The sequence below is a fragment of the Rhinoderma darwinii genome, chromosome 12, assembly GCF_050947455.1.
Source record: "Rhinoderma darwinii isolate aRhiDar2 chromosome 12, aRhiDar2.hap1, whole genome shotgun sequence".
NCBI lineage: Eukaryota > Metazoa > Chordata > Amphibia > Anura > Rhinodermatidae > Rhinoderma > Rhinoderma darwinii.
The window spans coordinates 82,249,454-82,266,434 of NC_134698.1; the positions used below are offsets into that span (position 1 = coordinate 82,249,454).

Below are 16,981 nucleotides of genomic sequence, written 5' to 3' on the forward strand. Positions count from 1 at the left end.
AACTCTCATCCTCTCATCATGTAAAACCCAATCTGTAATTCTGTATTCTGTAATGCTGTATTCTGTAATTCTGTATTCTGTAATTCTGTATTCTGTATTGCTGGATTCTGTTCTGTAATTCTGTATTCTGTAATTCTGTATTCTGTAATGCTGGATTCTGTATTCTGTAATTCTGTATTGCTGGATTCTGTAATGCTGTATTCTGTAATGCTGTATTCTGTATTCTGTAATGCTGTATTCTGTAATGCTGTATTCTGTAATGCTGTATTCTGTAATTCTGTATTCTGTATTGCTGGATTCTGTTCTGTAATTCTGTATTCTGTAATTCTGTATTCTGTAATGCTGGATTCTGTATTCTGTAATTCTGTATTGCTGGATTCTGTAATGCTGTATTCTGTAATGCTGTATTCTGTATTCTGTAATGCTGTATTCTGTAATTCTGTATTCTGTATTCTGTATTGCTGGATTCTGTTCTGTAATTCTGTATTCTGTAATTCTGTATTCTGTAATGCTGGATTCTGTATTCTGTAATTCTGTATTCTGTAATTCTGTATTCTGTATTGCTGGATTCTGTTCTGTAATTCTGTATTCTGTAATTCTGTAATTCTGTAATTCTGTATTCTGTAATGCTGGATTCTGTATTCTGTAATTCTGTATTCTGTAATTCTGTAATGCTGTATTCTGTAATGCTGTATTCTGTAATGCTGTATTCTGTAATGCTGTATTCTGTAATGCTGGATTCTGTAATGCTGGATTCTGTAATGCTGTATTCTGTAATGCTGTATTCTGTATTCTGTAATTCTCTATTCTGTAATTCTGTATTCTGTAATTCTAGATTTTGTAATACTGGATTTTGTAATTCAAGATTATCAGACAGTTTAACAAACCCAATGATTTGTCTGCACATTCGCCTTATATCACAAATGTATCACTCCCATCATCCCTGATGCCAGGAGGTCAAAATGTAATGATCTCTCTATCTCATACACAACATATCACTCCCATCATCCTCGACTCCAGGAGCTCACAATCTAATCTCCCTGTCTCGCACTCAATGTATCACTCCCATCATCCCTGACCCCAGGAGCTCGCAATGTAATCTTTCTATCTCACACACAATGTATAACTCCCATCATCCCAGTCCTCCTATGTCACACACAACACGTCATTAGAAAACAAGTGGGGGGACAGTGCTTGAGGGTCTTGGCGCTGTTCTCTTCATACAGGGGGGGGGGGTCATCCTATCCCGGGATAGTGGGGTGTGAGGGCATAAACCAGAAGATGACCCCAATTTTTGGTCTGTGCTGCGGGCGTGCCGTATATTCTGCTTGTTATATTGTATCGTAGGAAATGATGATTATTATGGGGTTTAATCCCGCCCACACCGCGTATAATGGCGGTTTTATAGAGAAGGTGAATCTGACCGTGACCTTTGAATAAACAGTGAATTCAGGACCCGTGAACCGGGGAGATTGATCATGTTCTCTGCTTATCGGCCCCAAGTCCCAGCACATGTAAAATTCATGAAGGTGTCACCCGGGGCCGGTCTTAACTACGGATTCAAGGTTGCCAACGCAGCATGGCAGACAGCGCCAAAGCGGCCGAGGAAGGTGAAACGAGACGCACATCCCAGCAGCTCATTAAAGAGAGAAACCCTCCACCGAGCATGAACATTCACATCCCCTCCCCCGGCCAGATTGATAGAACTGAATAACGCCAGAACACGACGGGTTTCAGAATGTTACATCGTCTCCGATACAAAATATCTGATTACGGAACCACTCAATGTCTAATCAACGGACGCACGACTCGTATATCGTCCAGTACTCTGGAAATAAAGCTTAGCAGTTTTCCAATAGAATTTGTCTCTTCATTCCTCACCATTTTCAAGATCTATGCTTGCGGTCAGTGAATGAAACTGCCTTACAGAAGTCTTTTTTGTTGTTTTAGGGGAGAATTAACAATATCACTGCAAGGATTACCAGTCATCATATATGGCCGCGTATAATTCCTATAATACAGCATCAATATGTGCCAGATTATCAGACGGACGTAAAGAGATGACTAATGAATAGAGTCCACTGTCTGCAGATCTTCTTAAGGACTGACTTTGTCCTTCTTGAGGCCCGGTACCTGTTCTCTATGTCTGTGGTCGCAGCGTCTTGTAAGGCTCCGGGGTAATTCTTTGTATTTATCTCCACTTTCCGCCCCATTAGAGGAGAATGAGATTATTACGGCGCTTTCATGTCTTACAAAGATAAACCGCTGATATTTCATCCACATCAGATCCAAAGGAAAACACAAACAGATGAGACACGGACATATTTCTGAGACTGCGGCGAGGATCCTATTAGTGGCCCCCAATAGGTATCAATCAGGGGGCCACCGGTACCGGGATCTATACAGAAACCAGGGGAGACAAATATTGTACAAATTCTGTATGACATCTTGTGTCTTCCTACAACCCTAAATCTTAGGATCAAAGAAATAAATAAATGTGGGCTGTCATGCGGCTGTTCCTACCTCAATCAGAGGTAATGTTCCCAGAGTCATAGCACACATAGAAGATACAGGGGAGAGACTATCTAAATAAGACTGATCAGGCACGATGGGAGAAGAGAGCAGGGTGACCGGGTGACCAGAGACAGCTCTCCATAGCCTCCAAAATGGCCGATTATAGCTGTAACTTCCTGTCCACAACAATGGTAGGGGGTACACCCTGAGAATTGTTAGGCTATGTTCACATTAGAATTGGAGGCGCTATTTTTTAGGGTAAAATGACAGACGTGACGTGATGATGGAAATCCGAGGGAAGCCATTAAATTCAATGCGAGTCATTAGGCGCCATTGTTTCGGTCATGTGACAGATCCGTCACACCAGTGAATTCAGTTTTTCTGCTCATTTGACGGAACAGAAAACGGAATTCATAGCACAGATGTAAACTTAGCCTTATGATGTTTGTATTATATCACTGCTGTAGTGGCACCGGATGTAGCAGAGCCAATATATGTGATGGGCACCAGGAGCGCGTGACTGCAGGAGAAGCCGCCTGAGAGCTGCATCTACTGATGTAACATACAGTCCCTCTGCCCGGCGCTCTATGCTGAACAGATTGTGCTGGAGCTAATGTGCTTGTCAAGTGGAAGAACATCCAGACCACGGGTGCTGGAAACCGCTCAACCGGACGCATGCCAAAACCACCCATCTGAAGAATGGCGCAATACTCAGCTGGAGAGAAGACGGCATCAAAACCCAACAACCAAGATATGTGATAAATAGATAGATAGATAGATAAATGATAGATAGATAGATAGATAGATATGAGATAGATAGATAGATAGATAGATAGATAGATAGATAGATAGATATGAGATAGATAGATAGATAGATAGATAGATAGATAGATAGATAGATAGATAGATAGATAGATAGATAGATAGATAGATAGATAGATAGATAGATATGAGATAGATGATAGATAGATAGATAGATAGATAGATAGATAGATAGATAGATAGATAGATAGATAGATAGATAGATAGATAGATAGATATATAGATAGATATGAGATAGATAGATAGATAGATAGATAGATAGATAGATAGATAGATAGATAGATAGATAGATAGATAGATAGATAGATAGATAGATAGATATGAGATAGATGATAGATAGATAGATAGATAGATAGATAGATAGATAGATAGATAGATAGATAGATAGATAGATAGATAGATAGATAGATAGATAGATAGATAGAGATAGATAGATAGATAGATAGATATGAGATAGATAGATATGAGATAGATAGATAGATAGATAGATAGATAGATAGATAGATAGATAGATAGATAGATAGATAGATAGATAGATAGATAGATATGAGATAGATAGATAGATAGATAGATAGATAGATAGATAGATAGATAGATAGATAGATATGAGATAGATAGATAGATAGATAGATAGATAGATAGATAGATAGATAGATAGATATGAGATAGATAGATAGATAGATAGATAGATAGATAGATAGATAGATAGATAGATAGATAGATATGAGATAGATAGATAGATAGATAGATAGATAGATAGATAGATAGATAGATAGATAGATAGATAGATAGATAGATATGAGATAGATAGATAGATAGATAGATAGATAGATAGATAGATAGATAGATAGATAGATAGATAGATAGATAGATAGATAGATAGATAGATAGATAGATAGATAGATATGAGATAGATAGATAGATAGATAGATAGATAGATAGATAGATAGATAGATATGAGATAGATAGATAGATAGATAGATAGATAGATAGATAGATAGATAGATAGATAGATAGATAGATAGATAGATAGATAGATAGATAGATAGATATGATAGATAGATAGATAGATAGATAGATAGATAGATAGATAGATAGATAGATAGATAGATAGATAGATAGATAGATATGAGATAGATAGATAGATAGATAGATAGATAGATAGATAGATAGATAGATAGATAGATAGATAGATATGAGATAGATAGATAGATAGATAGATATGATAGATAGATAGATAGATAGATAGATAGATAGATAGATAGATAGATAGATAGATAGATAGATAGATATGAGATAGATAGATAGATAGATAGATAGATAGATAGATAGATAGATAGATAGATAGATAGATAGATAGATCTACCCGCAGTCATGTACCCGGGTGCTGTGTGGTCAGATCACACGCAGAGTTACATGATAATGGGACGACCCTTCAGCTCTGGCTGGTGATGAGGATTGTTCAGCCCTCCGGTGGGCGCCACATTAATGAGTTTTTGAAGGATGACTCTCATCGTGCTTTGTTATGTCACCACCAAACTACATGGATTAAATAATTTACTTGCCCTCACACTGCCCGCTATTCACACGTCCCCTATCCCTGCATTATCAAATGATGACCCACACCATGCCAGGCTGATTCATGCCACGCGGGGGGTCCAGGGATTAAAGTGACAGCGACCTAATGAGCCCTCGCTGACAAATCAACCAACACCGCTCATTAAAAATTAAAGAGATTCTCTGGTTTTAAATAGACTTTTACGTTTCAATTTCTCACCATTTTCAAGATCTCTGTTTGCTGTCAGGGAATGAGATCATTATTGTTTATATCCAGAAGCTGGAAACCTGAACAGGCCTAACATTTCTTACAGCTGAGGGTTTGCTACAATTGTATCCAGTCTAGACAATCCTCTGTGAGCTAAACACAGCAGCAGCACAAGTCTCTTTAGTGTCCTGATAGTTTGTTACAATGTATCAGTGCAGGAAAATGTATCAGTCTGGAGTCCAAGCCGTTTAGTCCGGTGGTCCAAAAATCCTGATCCTTAAATACATTGCGAAAGCTGCGACGGACATGGCACATGCATGGGCACGCGGTGGCATCTAAGCTGGAAGCAATACGTAGTGCAACGCTGGCTAATCCCATAATTGTACATGGCGTTATCCATGTCACACGAGCCCAGCTAAGCTGGAGGATTCCTAGTTGACATTTTATCTTAGGAGATGAGACACCAAGAAACGGGCGAAAAAAAATGGCTGCCGGAAAAGAAGAATAAAAATAAGAGGACGCAACTCATGGTCGGCGCTGAGCGCGGGGAGCGGCGTCGACTGAAAACTCCTCCAAGGCTTTTAATATCCAAGTAAGATCAATAGAGGCGGCCATATAAAATAAAGTACAGGGGGGGGGGGGGGCAGATCAGCAGTAATCCGCAGCCGCCCGTCTCTGACAAGCTGCCATTAAGGTACAAGGATCGATGTATAGTGCGAAGGGAAGCCCATCCAAAGGTCTACCGTACCCATTACTGGAGGCTGCGTTACAGTGTATACTTGGATCCTGTCCATTGCAAATGGAAAAGTTCTGAAACTTTCTAATAGACTTCGTGTTTCAATTCATCATGATATTCAAGATCTCTGCTTGCCGTCAATGAATAATTTTCACCATGCTGAAAAACTATTCTGATCTAAAACTTTTCACAGCTAAGGGTTTGTTACAATGTAGTATAGTCAGTCGTTTGTGAGCTAAATACTGTACATTAGCAGCAGCACAATTCTCTCCTGTGCTGATAGTTTGTTACAATGTATCAGTGCAGGCAAAACGTAACAGTCTGATGACGCGCTCATAGACTTACTCTGTGAGCCCATGTTCAGGCATACTAGGATTGACGATCGTCGCCGCGCTTGTGATCATTCAGACGAGCGATCAGTGGTGGTCCCGGCAACTGGACCCCCACCAATCAAAACTCCTGACATGTCAAAAGTTTGCTGATGCGACATCTACTCTTTAATCAATTCCTCTCCACTATCAAGATCTCTACTTGCTGTCAGTGAGTGTAAACATTCTTGTTACATCAAGAGCCTGAAAAGCTGTACAGACCTAATACTTATCACAGCTGAGGCTTTGCTACAATTATAATATGCATTCTAGACAATCCTCTGTGAGCATAACACACCAGCAGTTTATATCTTTCTGCTGTCCTGATAGTTTGTTACAATGTATCAGTGCTGAAAAATTGTATCAGTCCGGGGTCCAGGCTAGTTAGGTCACAGAAGTCGCTTTCCTACTTGAAGGTTTGTTACAGTGTATCAGCGCAGATTTTATTTAATCTGTGACATGACAACCGTGATAATAGCGGTCGCCCTAATCTCACGGTAGATGCTGTGTCGGAGATGCTATGGTTAAAAATTGCCATGCAACCCTACCGTCAGATCCCGTAAAAAAATGTTCCATTGTCACCCAGCTTTACCAGACTCCTGAATGGAGGGATTTATTCCCATTCCTCTATCACTGTATAATTATCAGATTTTACATTCAGGACGGAGTGACAACCGCTATAGAATCTGTAATGGCGGCCATACTGTTAGTCACCCAGCTTTCTCAGAGACAGATGTAACTAGAATTACATTCCATAATATAAATCTACATCGATTTTTCTTCTCCGTTCACATCCAAAGCTGCAATTGTGCTGGCTTCCCGTTACATAGTTAGAGCTCAGATGTTAGGTCACATGTCTGACAGAAGGGCGGAGCTAAACTGCTGTCTGTTTCCAGGGGCAACCAGCAGAATAACAAAAGCAACTCTGCATGTGAATGGAGAAAAAAACTACAAAATAACTCAAAATCTTTCCTTACGTTTCCTTCGGTGGGTTGGTGCCCTGTGTTGTGCCCGGCTCAATCAATAAACTAGGAAAATTCGGGTTTCGAGGCCAGAAGGGCTAGTGGTGCCCCCCCTCAGTAGTGACAGGTGATGCTCCCTGTATGACTGGTCCCGAGCCCTGGTAGTCGCTGACTATGACCCCCCCCCCACATCCCATCTACCGGCGAATGGCTGAGACATTTGCTTGATGAGTGTGAAACGTGTGTGGAATCTGAGACATTACAGGGTCATTAGGACATGAAGGGACGGCGAGCGCGGCTGATTATTGCGTGACGGGGGAGGGGGGGCTTCTATTCACTGGATGCATTGATGAAAATTTACAACTTCCACAAAGAAATAAACCGAAAAAGCAACAAAGAAAATCTCATTTTACAATTTCCTAGCAACAACGTGCGTGGGCGTGAAGGGGGCACGGGTGACAGGGCAGTGCGGAGTGGACTCCAGTGACTGGGGGGGCAGCGTGGAGTGGGCGCGGGTGATGGGGGGCAGCGTGGAGTGGGCGCGGGTGACTGGGGGGCAGCGTGGAGTGGGCTCCAGTGACGGACGGCAATGTGGAGTGGGCGCGGGTGACTGGGGGGCAGCGTGGAGTGGGCGCGGGTGACTGGGGGGCAGCATGGAGTGGGCTCCGGTGACGGACGGCAATGTGGAGTGGGTGCGGTTGACGGGGGGCAGCGTGCAGTGGGCTTGGGTGATGGGGGGCAGCGTGGAGTGGGCTCCGGTGACTGGGGGGAAGCATGGAGTGGGCTCCGGTGACGGACGGCAATGTGGAGTGGGCGCGGTTGACGGGGGGCAGCGTGGAGTGGGCGCTGGTAATGGAGGGCAATATGGAGTGGGCGCGGGCGTGGGTGACGGGGGAGCAGTGTGGAGTTGGCGCGGGTGACTGGGAGAAGCGGGGAGTTGGCGTGGGTGACTGGGAGAAGCGGGGAGTTGGCGTGGGTGATGGGGGGCAGCGGGGAGTTGGCACGGGTGACGGGGGGCAGTGTGGATTACAAGCCGCTTATATCCTATAATAAATACAGAAACGAGACAAAACTCTGAGCCGTCAATGTGAGAACTGAGAAGGAAGAGTCGGGAAATCACAAGAAAGGTCCAGATGTGGGGAACCTGCTGTGTATAAGGCAACTGCATAAATAACAATCCCATAATGCATTTCTATTCTCCGCAGGGGAGATCCAATAACAGAACCGGGCAGCGTGAAATCCTATTCTGTGTATGGATAATAGTCCTCAAAATGTATACCTTCTACAGTGCCTCCATAACATTGCCAGCCATAGTCAGTGCCTCCACAACATTCCCAGTCATAGCCAATGTCTCTGAATTATTGCCAGCCATAGTTGGTGCCTCCATAGCATTGCCAGTCACATTCATTGCTTATATAACATTGTCAGCAATAGTCGGTGCCTCCAGAACACTGCTAGCCATAGTTAGTGCCTCCATAACGTCCCATAGTAAAAAGCCATAACAGTGTCAGCCAGTGTCCCCATAACACAGTCAGAAAAAGTGACACCCATGACAGAGAGAGCCACAGATCCCCCATAGATTGCCAATCACAGCTTACATAATAGTACCAGTTACAAACCTCACCCCCATATAGCGCAAGTCACCTCACCCCCATATAGCGCAAGTCCCCTCACCCCCATATATCGCCGGTCATCTCACCCCCATATATCGCCAGTCACCTCACCCCCATATAGCACCGGTCACCTCACCCCCATATAGCGCCAGTCACCTCACCCCCATATAGCACCGGTCACCTCACCCCCATATAGCGCAAGTCACCTCACCCCCATATATCGCCGGTCATCTCACCCCCATATAGCGCCGGTCACCTCACCCCCATATAGCGCCAGTCACCTCACCCCCATAAAGCGCCAGTCCCCTCACCCCCATATATCGCCGGTCACCTCACCCCCATATAGCGCCAGTCACCTCACCCCCATATAGCGCCAGTCACCTCACCCCCATATAGCGCCATTCACCTCACCCCCATATAGCACCGGTCACCTCACCCCCATATAGCACCGGTCCCCTCACCCCCATATAGCACCGGTCCCCTCACCCCCATATAGCGCCGGTCACCTCACCCCCATATAGCGCCAGTCACCTCACCCCCATAAAGCGCTAGTCCCCTCACCCCCATATATCGCCGGTCACCTCACCCCCATATAGCGCCAGTCACCTCACCCCCATATAGCGCCAGTCACCACACCCCCATATAGCGCCGGTCACCTCACCCCCATATAGCACCGGTCCCCTCACCCCCATATAGCGCCGGTCACCTCACACCCATATAGCGCCCGTCACCTCACACCCATATAGCGCCAGTCACCTCACACCCATATAGCGCCCGTCACCTCACCCCCTATAGCGCCAGTCACCTCACCCCCATATAGCACCGGTCACCTTACCCCCATATAGCGCAAGTCACCTCACCCCCATATAGCGCCGGTCACCTCACCCCCATATAGCACCGGTCCCCTCACCCCCATATAGCGCCCGTCACCTCACCCCCATATAGCGCCCGTCACCTTACCCCCATATAGCGCCGGTCACCTCACCCCCATATAGCACCGGTCACCTCACACCCATATAGCGCCCGTCACCTTACCCCCATATAGCACCGGTCACCTCACCCCCATATAGCACCGGTCACCTCACCCCCATATAGCGCCGGTCACCTCACCCCCATATAGCACCGGTCACCTCACCCCCATATAGCGCCGGTCACCTCACCCCCATATAGCGCCGGTCACCTCACCCCCATATAGCGCCGGTCACCTCACACCCATATAGCGCCCGTCACCGAGACCCTTTATAGTTAAAGTCATAGAGCCGCTCATATAGCGCCAGCCGGTCACCTCACCCCCATATAGCGCCGGTCACCTCACCCCCATATAGCACCGGTCACCTCACCCCCATATAGCACCGGTCACCTCACCCCATATAGCGCAAGTCCCCTCACCCCCATATAGCACCGGTCACCTCACCCCCATATAGCACCGGTCACCTCACACCCATATAGCACCGGTCACCTCACACCCATATAGCACCGGTCACCTCACCCCCATATAGCGCCGGTCACCTCACCCCCATATAGCGCCGGTCACCTCACCCCCATATAGCGCCGGTCACCTCACCCCCATATAGCACCGGTCACCTCACCCCCATATAGCGCCGGTCACCTCACCCCCATATAGCACCGGTCACCTCACACCCATATAGCACCGGTCACCTCACACCCATATAGCGCCGGTCACCTCACACCCATATAGCACCGGTCACCGAGACCCTTTATAGTTAAAGTCATAGAGCCGCTCATATAGCGCCAGCCGGTCACATGCCGCACTTCTGCACCCCCTCAGCCCATGAGGCCGCTCACATTTAACCCTGTGTTCTCCAGCCTGTGCGCCGCTGATCTGTGGACGGCTCATATGTAAAGAATATCCGACTGCAGAACGAGAGGCGCTAATAACATATAACGTGTTCTCCCCGCTCCTCGTGATTGTCAGATCTGTGATATCTTTGGCCCTGAGCGGGTAACATTCTCCCTCGTATTCTTTACTGCACAATCATGCAGAAAATCTGAGCGGACGGGCGGCGGATCTAACGATCCCTTCCTGTATAATGTATATTTTATGATTCCTCTCTACGCAGGTTCCATTAGCAGAGATTGTGTCAACGCTGCAGATATCAAGAATTTAAAGGGGATCTCCACCAATTACAATAACAACTGGAATAACTTTGCAATTACTTAACTGCACTGATATTTGGACATATTCAGACTTATACTCCGGTCACATCCAAAGCGAATATATGTTTTTGCTACTTCGTAAATGTCTGCGGTTTATCTACAGCTTTGTGATCATACGATCTACCAAAATGCACAGCACTTTTAAAAACTGGAAACCAACAGCGTTCTGGATGCAGCTTTGGAGGTAACTGGAGTACTCATGATGTAATTAGTACAAGATAAGTATAAAGTGGGGTTATAACATATATTAGTCTATTATAGATCATGTGATTGATATCTTCTAATTACCTGGCTCGGTGCAGTTCTTCTCGATGGATCCATTGCCGGACGCCATGAGTTTACGGTTCCTCCATATAATGGCGTTAGACGCCGCTGTGCGGTCTCTCGATGATTTTCCTCGTCCTGTAGCAAAAAGAGAAATCTCATGAAACGCTCGGCTCATTTTAACTTCTCTAAATTCTATAGATTCAAAAGGGTCAAATCTCCAAAATCCAATTTATAAAGGGGGACCCAACCCCTCCCCCGACACCGCAGCGATATGTATTTTCCGGGTCTGATTGGAGGGCCGTGGCTACTTTTTGGTTTATAATCTGCTTTGCTTTAGGACCCATCAGCCCGGCGGACTAATCTTGAAATGAAAACTCTTTGAGCCACCATTTATTTAATGATTTGTTAGTTGTATCTTTCTCTGGGAAAGCTGGGTGATTTGGTGATAACCACTATGTTCGCCACTACAGCTCTCACAAGGGTTGTCACCCAACTTTCTCAGATTCCTGAATGGTAAATTTGTCTAATCATGCAGCGAAATGGGAAGTGGAGAACTATTACCATATATCTATGCAGATTACCATTCAGGAGTCTGGGAAAGCTGGGTGAACATGTGCTTGATGCTGAGCTGCAGAGTGATTTATCCAGGTTCATATTCCAGATAATGGGAGATTATGTAATAAGGGTTAATTCGATGGTCTCGGGCCCTGTGTACTTCGCTCCAGATTTTTTTTGCTTTGTTTTTAGGAAAAAATTAGGATTTAAGGATTAGGGGGGATTAGCTTGTTCACAATGTCACTGACTCTGAGGAATAGAAAACTGTGCTAATTCCCGGAGTCAGCTGTTTCCAGCTTTGTGAGCAGTCGCTTGTTGTACTTTTTAATGCTTCACGGTTAATCTGCGGTTTATCGGTTGGTTTTCGCTGTGGTTTTTTAGCGCCATTTTCTTCAGTTGCTGTTCTCATACTGATTATATAGACTCTCTAATCGCATGTGCGTCCGCCATTTCCTCTAAGGCTACGGCTAGGTGGCGATTTTTGTCCACACCATGACAAGAAGCATCGCACAATCTACCACAAGAGAGGAAAAGTCTCTCCAGGATCATACCTGACCTGTCACAGGTGCATAATGATCTACACAGACACATTGTAACAAATCCTCAGAACAGAGACTTCTATGACCTAACCAGACTGCATTCCAGACTAATACATTTTACCTGCACTGATACACTGTAACAAACCTCCAGGTCAGGAAGCAGTCTGGATTGCAGACTGATACATTATCGCGCACTGATACACTCTAACAAATCCTCAGAATAGTATAGAGAATTCCGTGACCAAACCAGCCTGAACTCCAGACTGATACATACAACCTTCACTTATACATTGTAACGAACCGTCAGGTCAGGAGAGATAATTCTACGAGATAAGATGTGTGGACCCCATAAAAATACATTTTATTAACACTGATACATTGTAACAAACACTCAGGGCAGGAGAGAGACTTCTGTGACCTAACCAGCCTGAACTCCAGACTGATACATACAACCTTCACTTATACATTGTAACGAACCGTCAGGTCAGGAGAGATAATTCTACGAGATAAGATGTGTGGACCCCATAAAAATACATTTTATTAACACTGATACATTGTAACAAACCTTCAGTTCAGGAGAAAGAATTCTAGGAGCTTCCTCCAGACTGATAATTTTTTCTGCACTGATACACTGTAACAAATCCTCAGAATAGTTTAGAGAATTCTGTGACCTAACCAGCCTGGACTCCAGACTGATACATTATATCTACACTGATACATTGTAGCAAAGTATCAGGTCAAGAGAGAGATTTGTGCCAAGCCAGGTTGTCAGCCTCAGAATCTTTCCATTCACATACAGCCAGTAGAGATCTTGAAAATGTGGATGAAGTGAGACATTTAAAAGAACTTTTCATTATATAAGGATTCAGTGATACTTACATAAGTCTGGACCGGCCCTTTAAGCCGTTATTCAATATAATGTTTATAAACGCCACAGAGTCATGTGACCTTCCCCCTCCTGCGCCATCGCAGCGCATCAATAGACCCCGGAACACGTCACCCGGGCTCCTCATAACACACAGGGCTGAGTCACATGACATTTACCGATTTTAATTATGAGAAATGAACACATGGTTCTTAATTTAAAAAAAAAAATCTCAAAGGGACGAGAAGAAACGGAGGAAGAGAGCGGTGAAGGGAAAGAGCGAAAATCAGCTGCAGATGTCCATAGTGCTTGACCACCGGCGGACTGTTCAGACATTTCTTACTTATATCCGCTTCTGGGAAAGCTGGGTGACTTAGCCGTCTTTACACATCCACATGGGTTGTCACTCAGCTTTGCCCAACTCCCGAATGGCAATGATGCTTTGTTATGCAGTGATACAACCCATTTTGCTGCATAATTAGGCAGATTTGCTGTTCAGGAGCCTGGGAAAGCTGGGTGGCAGTTGTAATGGTGACAATATTGGTTGTTACCCAACTTTCCTAGAAAAAGGTACAACTAAGAAACGGCTGAGGAACATAGTGAGAAGACCTTGACCTTCTTTTCGGCCATTTCTTAGGTATCTGTTTCTGGGAAAGCTGGGTGACAACCAATATGGCCACTAGGGGACTCCAGAATGCCTATCTAGGCACAGATAAGTCTCATTTTCCTGTACTGTTATGCAGCTAGGTAAATGTGCTTTTCAGACATCTGGGAAAGCTGAGTAACTGCCAGTGACATCACTAAGGTATGAGGCATGAGGCACAAGGTGTCTCCAATCAATACATTAGAAACAACCTGCACTGGTTTCTCCTCTATATATAAATGATAGACTTGATGCTGGGTCTTTAATTTAATAAGCACATGAGACGCCACTGAGGCGCGAGGTACCGAGTACCTCCAGGAAGTATACGGCTCTGTTCACATGACATCAGAGGTTACGCCAGGAGGATCTACCGGAGGTACGGAAGACTGCCACATATCCCACTATATAGGGCCCTATTGTAAAAGAAAGCGAATACCGCGCGGTATACGTTTTTTACTGTATACCATAGTCTACTACGCTATTCCATACCGCAAAAGACAAAGTATGCCAACGCAAACCAACCCGGCGTATGGCAAAACGGCGCCTTTTGGCATACACCGGGTGAATGGCGGCCTATGAATATGCTTGTAATGTGAACAGAGCCTAAGTTTAAAAAGCGCTAAATTGTGTTTTGCGCTGTAAGAGAATACGCCGCGCGCTCCGCCGCCGTCCGCTTCCCTGGAAGAAATGGCGGCCGCCTCCTCAGGTTGATTCAGATCAGATTGCTACAAATTGATTCTTCTTTGAGTTTATTTTTGAAACAAAGCCTCAAGGTTAATCCTGCCTTGTGTGGCGGGAGGGACAAGCCGTGACTTTAACGTACTCAGATGACAATCTCCTTTACGTAACACAAAGGTCAAACGGCATCCATTACACGGCGACCTCTGATGTCTCCGCTCTTCTGTGGCGACGAGCCGCGAGCGCCCCAAAAATACATGTAACAAACCTCTGGATAAGGGGGAAATCCTGTATTTATATCATAACTAGCTCAAACATTTTATCTGTATCTGGGAAAGCTGGGTGACAACTAAAGGGGCGGCCATTACAGCTCCCAAAGTGTCACCCAGCTTTCCCAGGAAGAGATAGATCACCTTATAACTAAGCAGATATGCTATTTAGGGGCCTATAATGCGGACATATTGTCTGTCACTCAGCTTTCCCAGGATCTGATATAACAAAAAATACAGAAAACGACATAAGGATTTCTATTTATTCGGATTTTGGTCATTTTAGGGTCAAATGTTTCTTAAAGGGAAACTCCTTTATTAATATTTTTTACTTAGCGGTGGTCTTTGTAATATGTTGGGGCCGTTGCTTAGCAACAGAGACTTCAGATGTGGGTGACAACTCTGGATCTCAATGACTAGTGTCACCCACATTCAGTTGAAGGGTTATTGGCACTTTTTCGGGCTCTGCTGCCAGGAAGATGAAGATGGCGTCAGAACACAGAGCTGGATCATGGATTTATTTTGAAGGGGAGGCGGGGTGGGCAATATCTCATATTAGGAATTAGGGGTTATTGCCAAATTCAATTTCCTCTAGCCCCCAACTTCCATAATCCTCCCCCGTCATAGACCTGACGACAATTCTGCTAACACGTCGGAACATAAATTATTAAAGGGGAAATCCAGTCAAAAATCTTCTGATACGTCATGTGATATATTACTGGTGAAGTCTGTGATCGTAGGCACCGCTGATCTCCAGAATGTACGCTTCTCTAGAGAAATCTGACCCCTTTGGTACGGCTCAGAGATTTCCGTGTGCTGAGAATGAGTCAGATATTCAATAATATAAATCTGTAAGTCGTACCAAAGGCGTCGGATCTTTCATTCTGGAGATCAGCGGTGCCTAAAATCACCAATCTTCCCCTTCGGATCAGGCGATATCTGACCAATGGAAATCTGTCCAATCAGTTGTCATTTTTAATTTTTATTTTAATTATAGTAAAATAAATGTCGGACGATGATGATCTGTCCGATGGGAGTTGTTGAGAATTGACTGTAGTAGCAGGTTGTAGTGGCTCTATCACCTATTCCACCATCTGTCACTCCAGCACAGGACACAGTGTCCCCATCCCTTCTGCTGCCATGTAAATCCCTCACTTCAGTCGGACAGAACACAACGATCCAGAATTCATACAATCAGATCTGTACGACCTTAATCCTACATGTTTACAGATTGTATCAAACAACAGCAAAACAGAACCTCAATATTGATACAATGTAGCGTCTTCCCGGGATTCCCAGCGCTGCCAGTCTCCGCAGGTTGTGCCACAGGTCTGGTGGTGGGGGAGATTACACAAGCCCCTGTGCCATCTGTGCCACTCTGCTGCCCCCGGGGCCCCCACACAACACTCACCTGGTCCTTGCAGAATGCCAGCCAGGCACCACACCGCGAACAGGAGGCTGCAGATGAAGGCGCCCTGCTGGAGCATCCTCTCCCTCCTCTTCCTCCTGCCCATTCTCAGGAGCTGGGTCCCGGCTTGGCTGCATGTCCACCCTCCGGTCCAGCCCGTCATGTCCCCGGCTGCTGCAGCAGGTTGTGGGGCGCACAGTGCGGATGAGACCCCCTAAGGCTGCTGGGCGCTGCGTAAAGATGGGCACAAGGTGCAGCGCAGGGTCCCACACAGCATGGCAGCCCAGCACAGGGGGACTGACTGCACCTAAGCCTGCTCTCCTGCACACACTGATCCCGGGCTGGGAGGGAGCCCTCGCCTCCTCCTCCTCCTCCTGCCAATCACTGGAGGAAACTTACCCTGCAGTCACATGGAGCACAGCACCCTCTATGCCACAGGAGATGCCTGCAGGGGTGAAAGGGTTAACAGACCCGAGGACGAAATGAATTGATTTGATTAATTAAAGAGCCAGCAGTGAAAATAAGTGAGACCCAGATGGGGTGAGAAGTGTGGCCCCTGATAATACCGGGGCCCCTGACCGGAGCTCGGCTTCTATCACCCAAGGCAAGGATTCAGATTACTGCCATCGACCTGTATTATTGGCACCACCAAGGACGGACAGTGCGATAATCAGCGGCGTGTACGGACAGTGCGATAATCAGCGGCGTGTAAAGACAGTGCGATAATCAGTGGCGTGTAGGGGCAGTGCGATAATCAGCGGCGTGTACGGGCAGTGCGATAATCAGCGGCGTGTACGGA

The 16,981-nt window shown here is 45.5% G+C and overlaps 1 protein-coding gene across 1 annotated transcript in view; it reads right to left on the minus strand.

Annotated features, from left to right (window-relative positions):
• SLC24A4 (solute carrier family 24 member 4) overlaps positions 1-16,532 on the minus strand; it is a 55,247-nt gene extending 38,715 nt beyond the window's left edge. Inside the window, exons 1-2 of the mRNA XM_075844322.1 lie at positions 16,186-16,532; positions 11,247-11,360 (exon numbers count right to left, since the gene is read on the minus strand). Of these exons, the coding sequence (XP_075700437.1) occupies positions 11,247-11,360; positions 16,186-16,345 (274 nt within the window). The 5' untranslated portion in view covers positions 16,346-16,532. The remainder of the gene's footprint in view (positions 1-11,246; positions 11,361-16,185) is intronic.
• Positions 16,533-16,981: the final 449 nt, after the last annotated feature.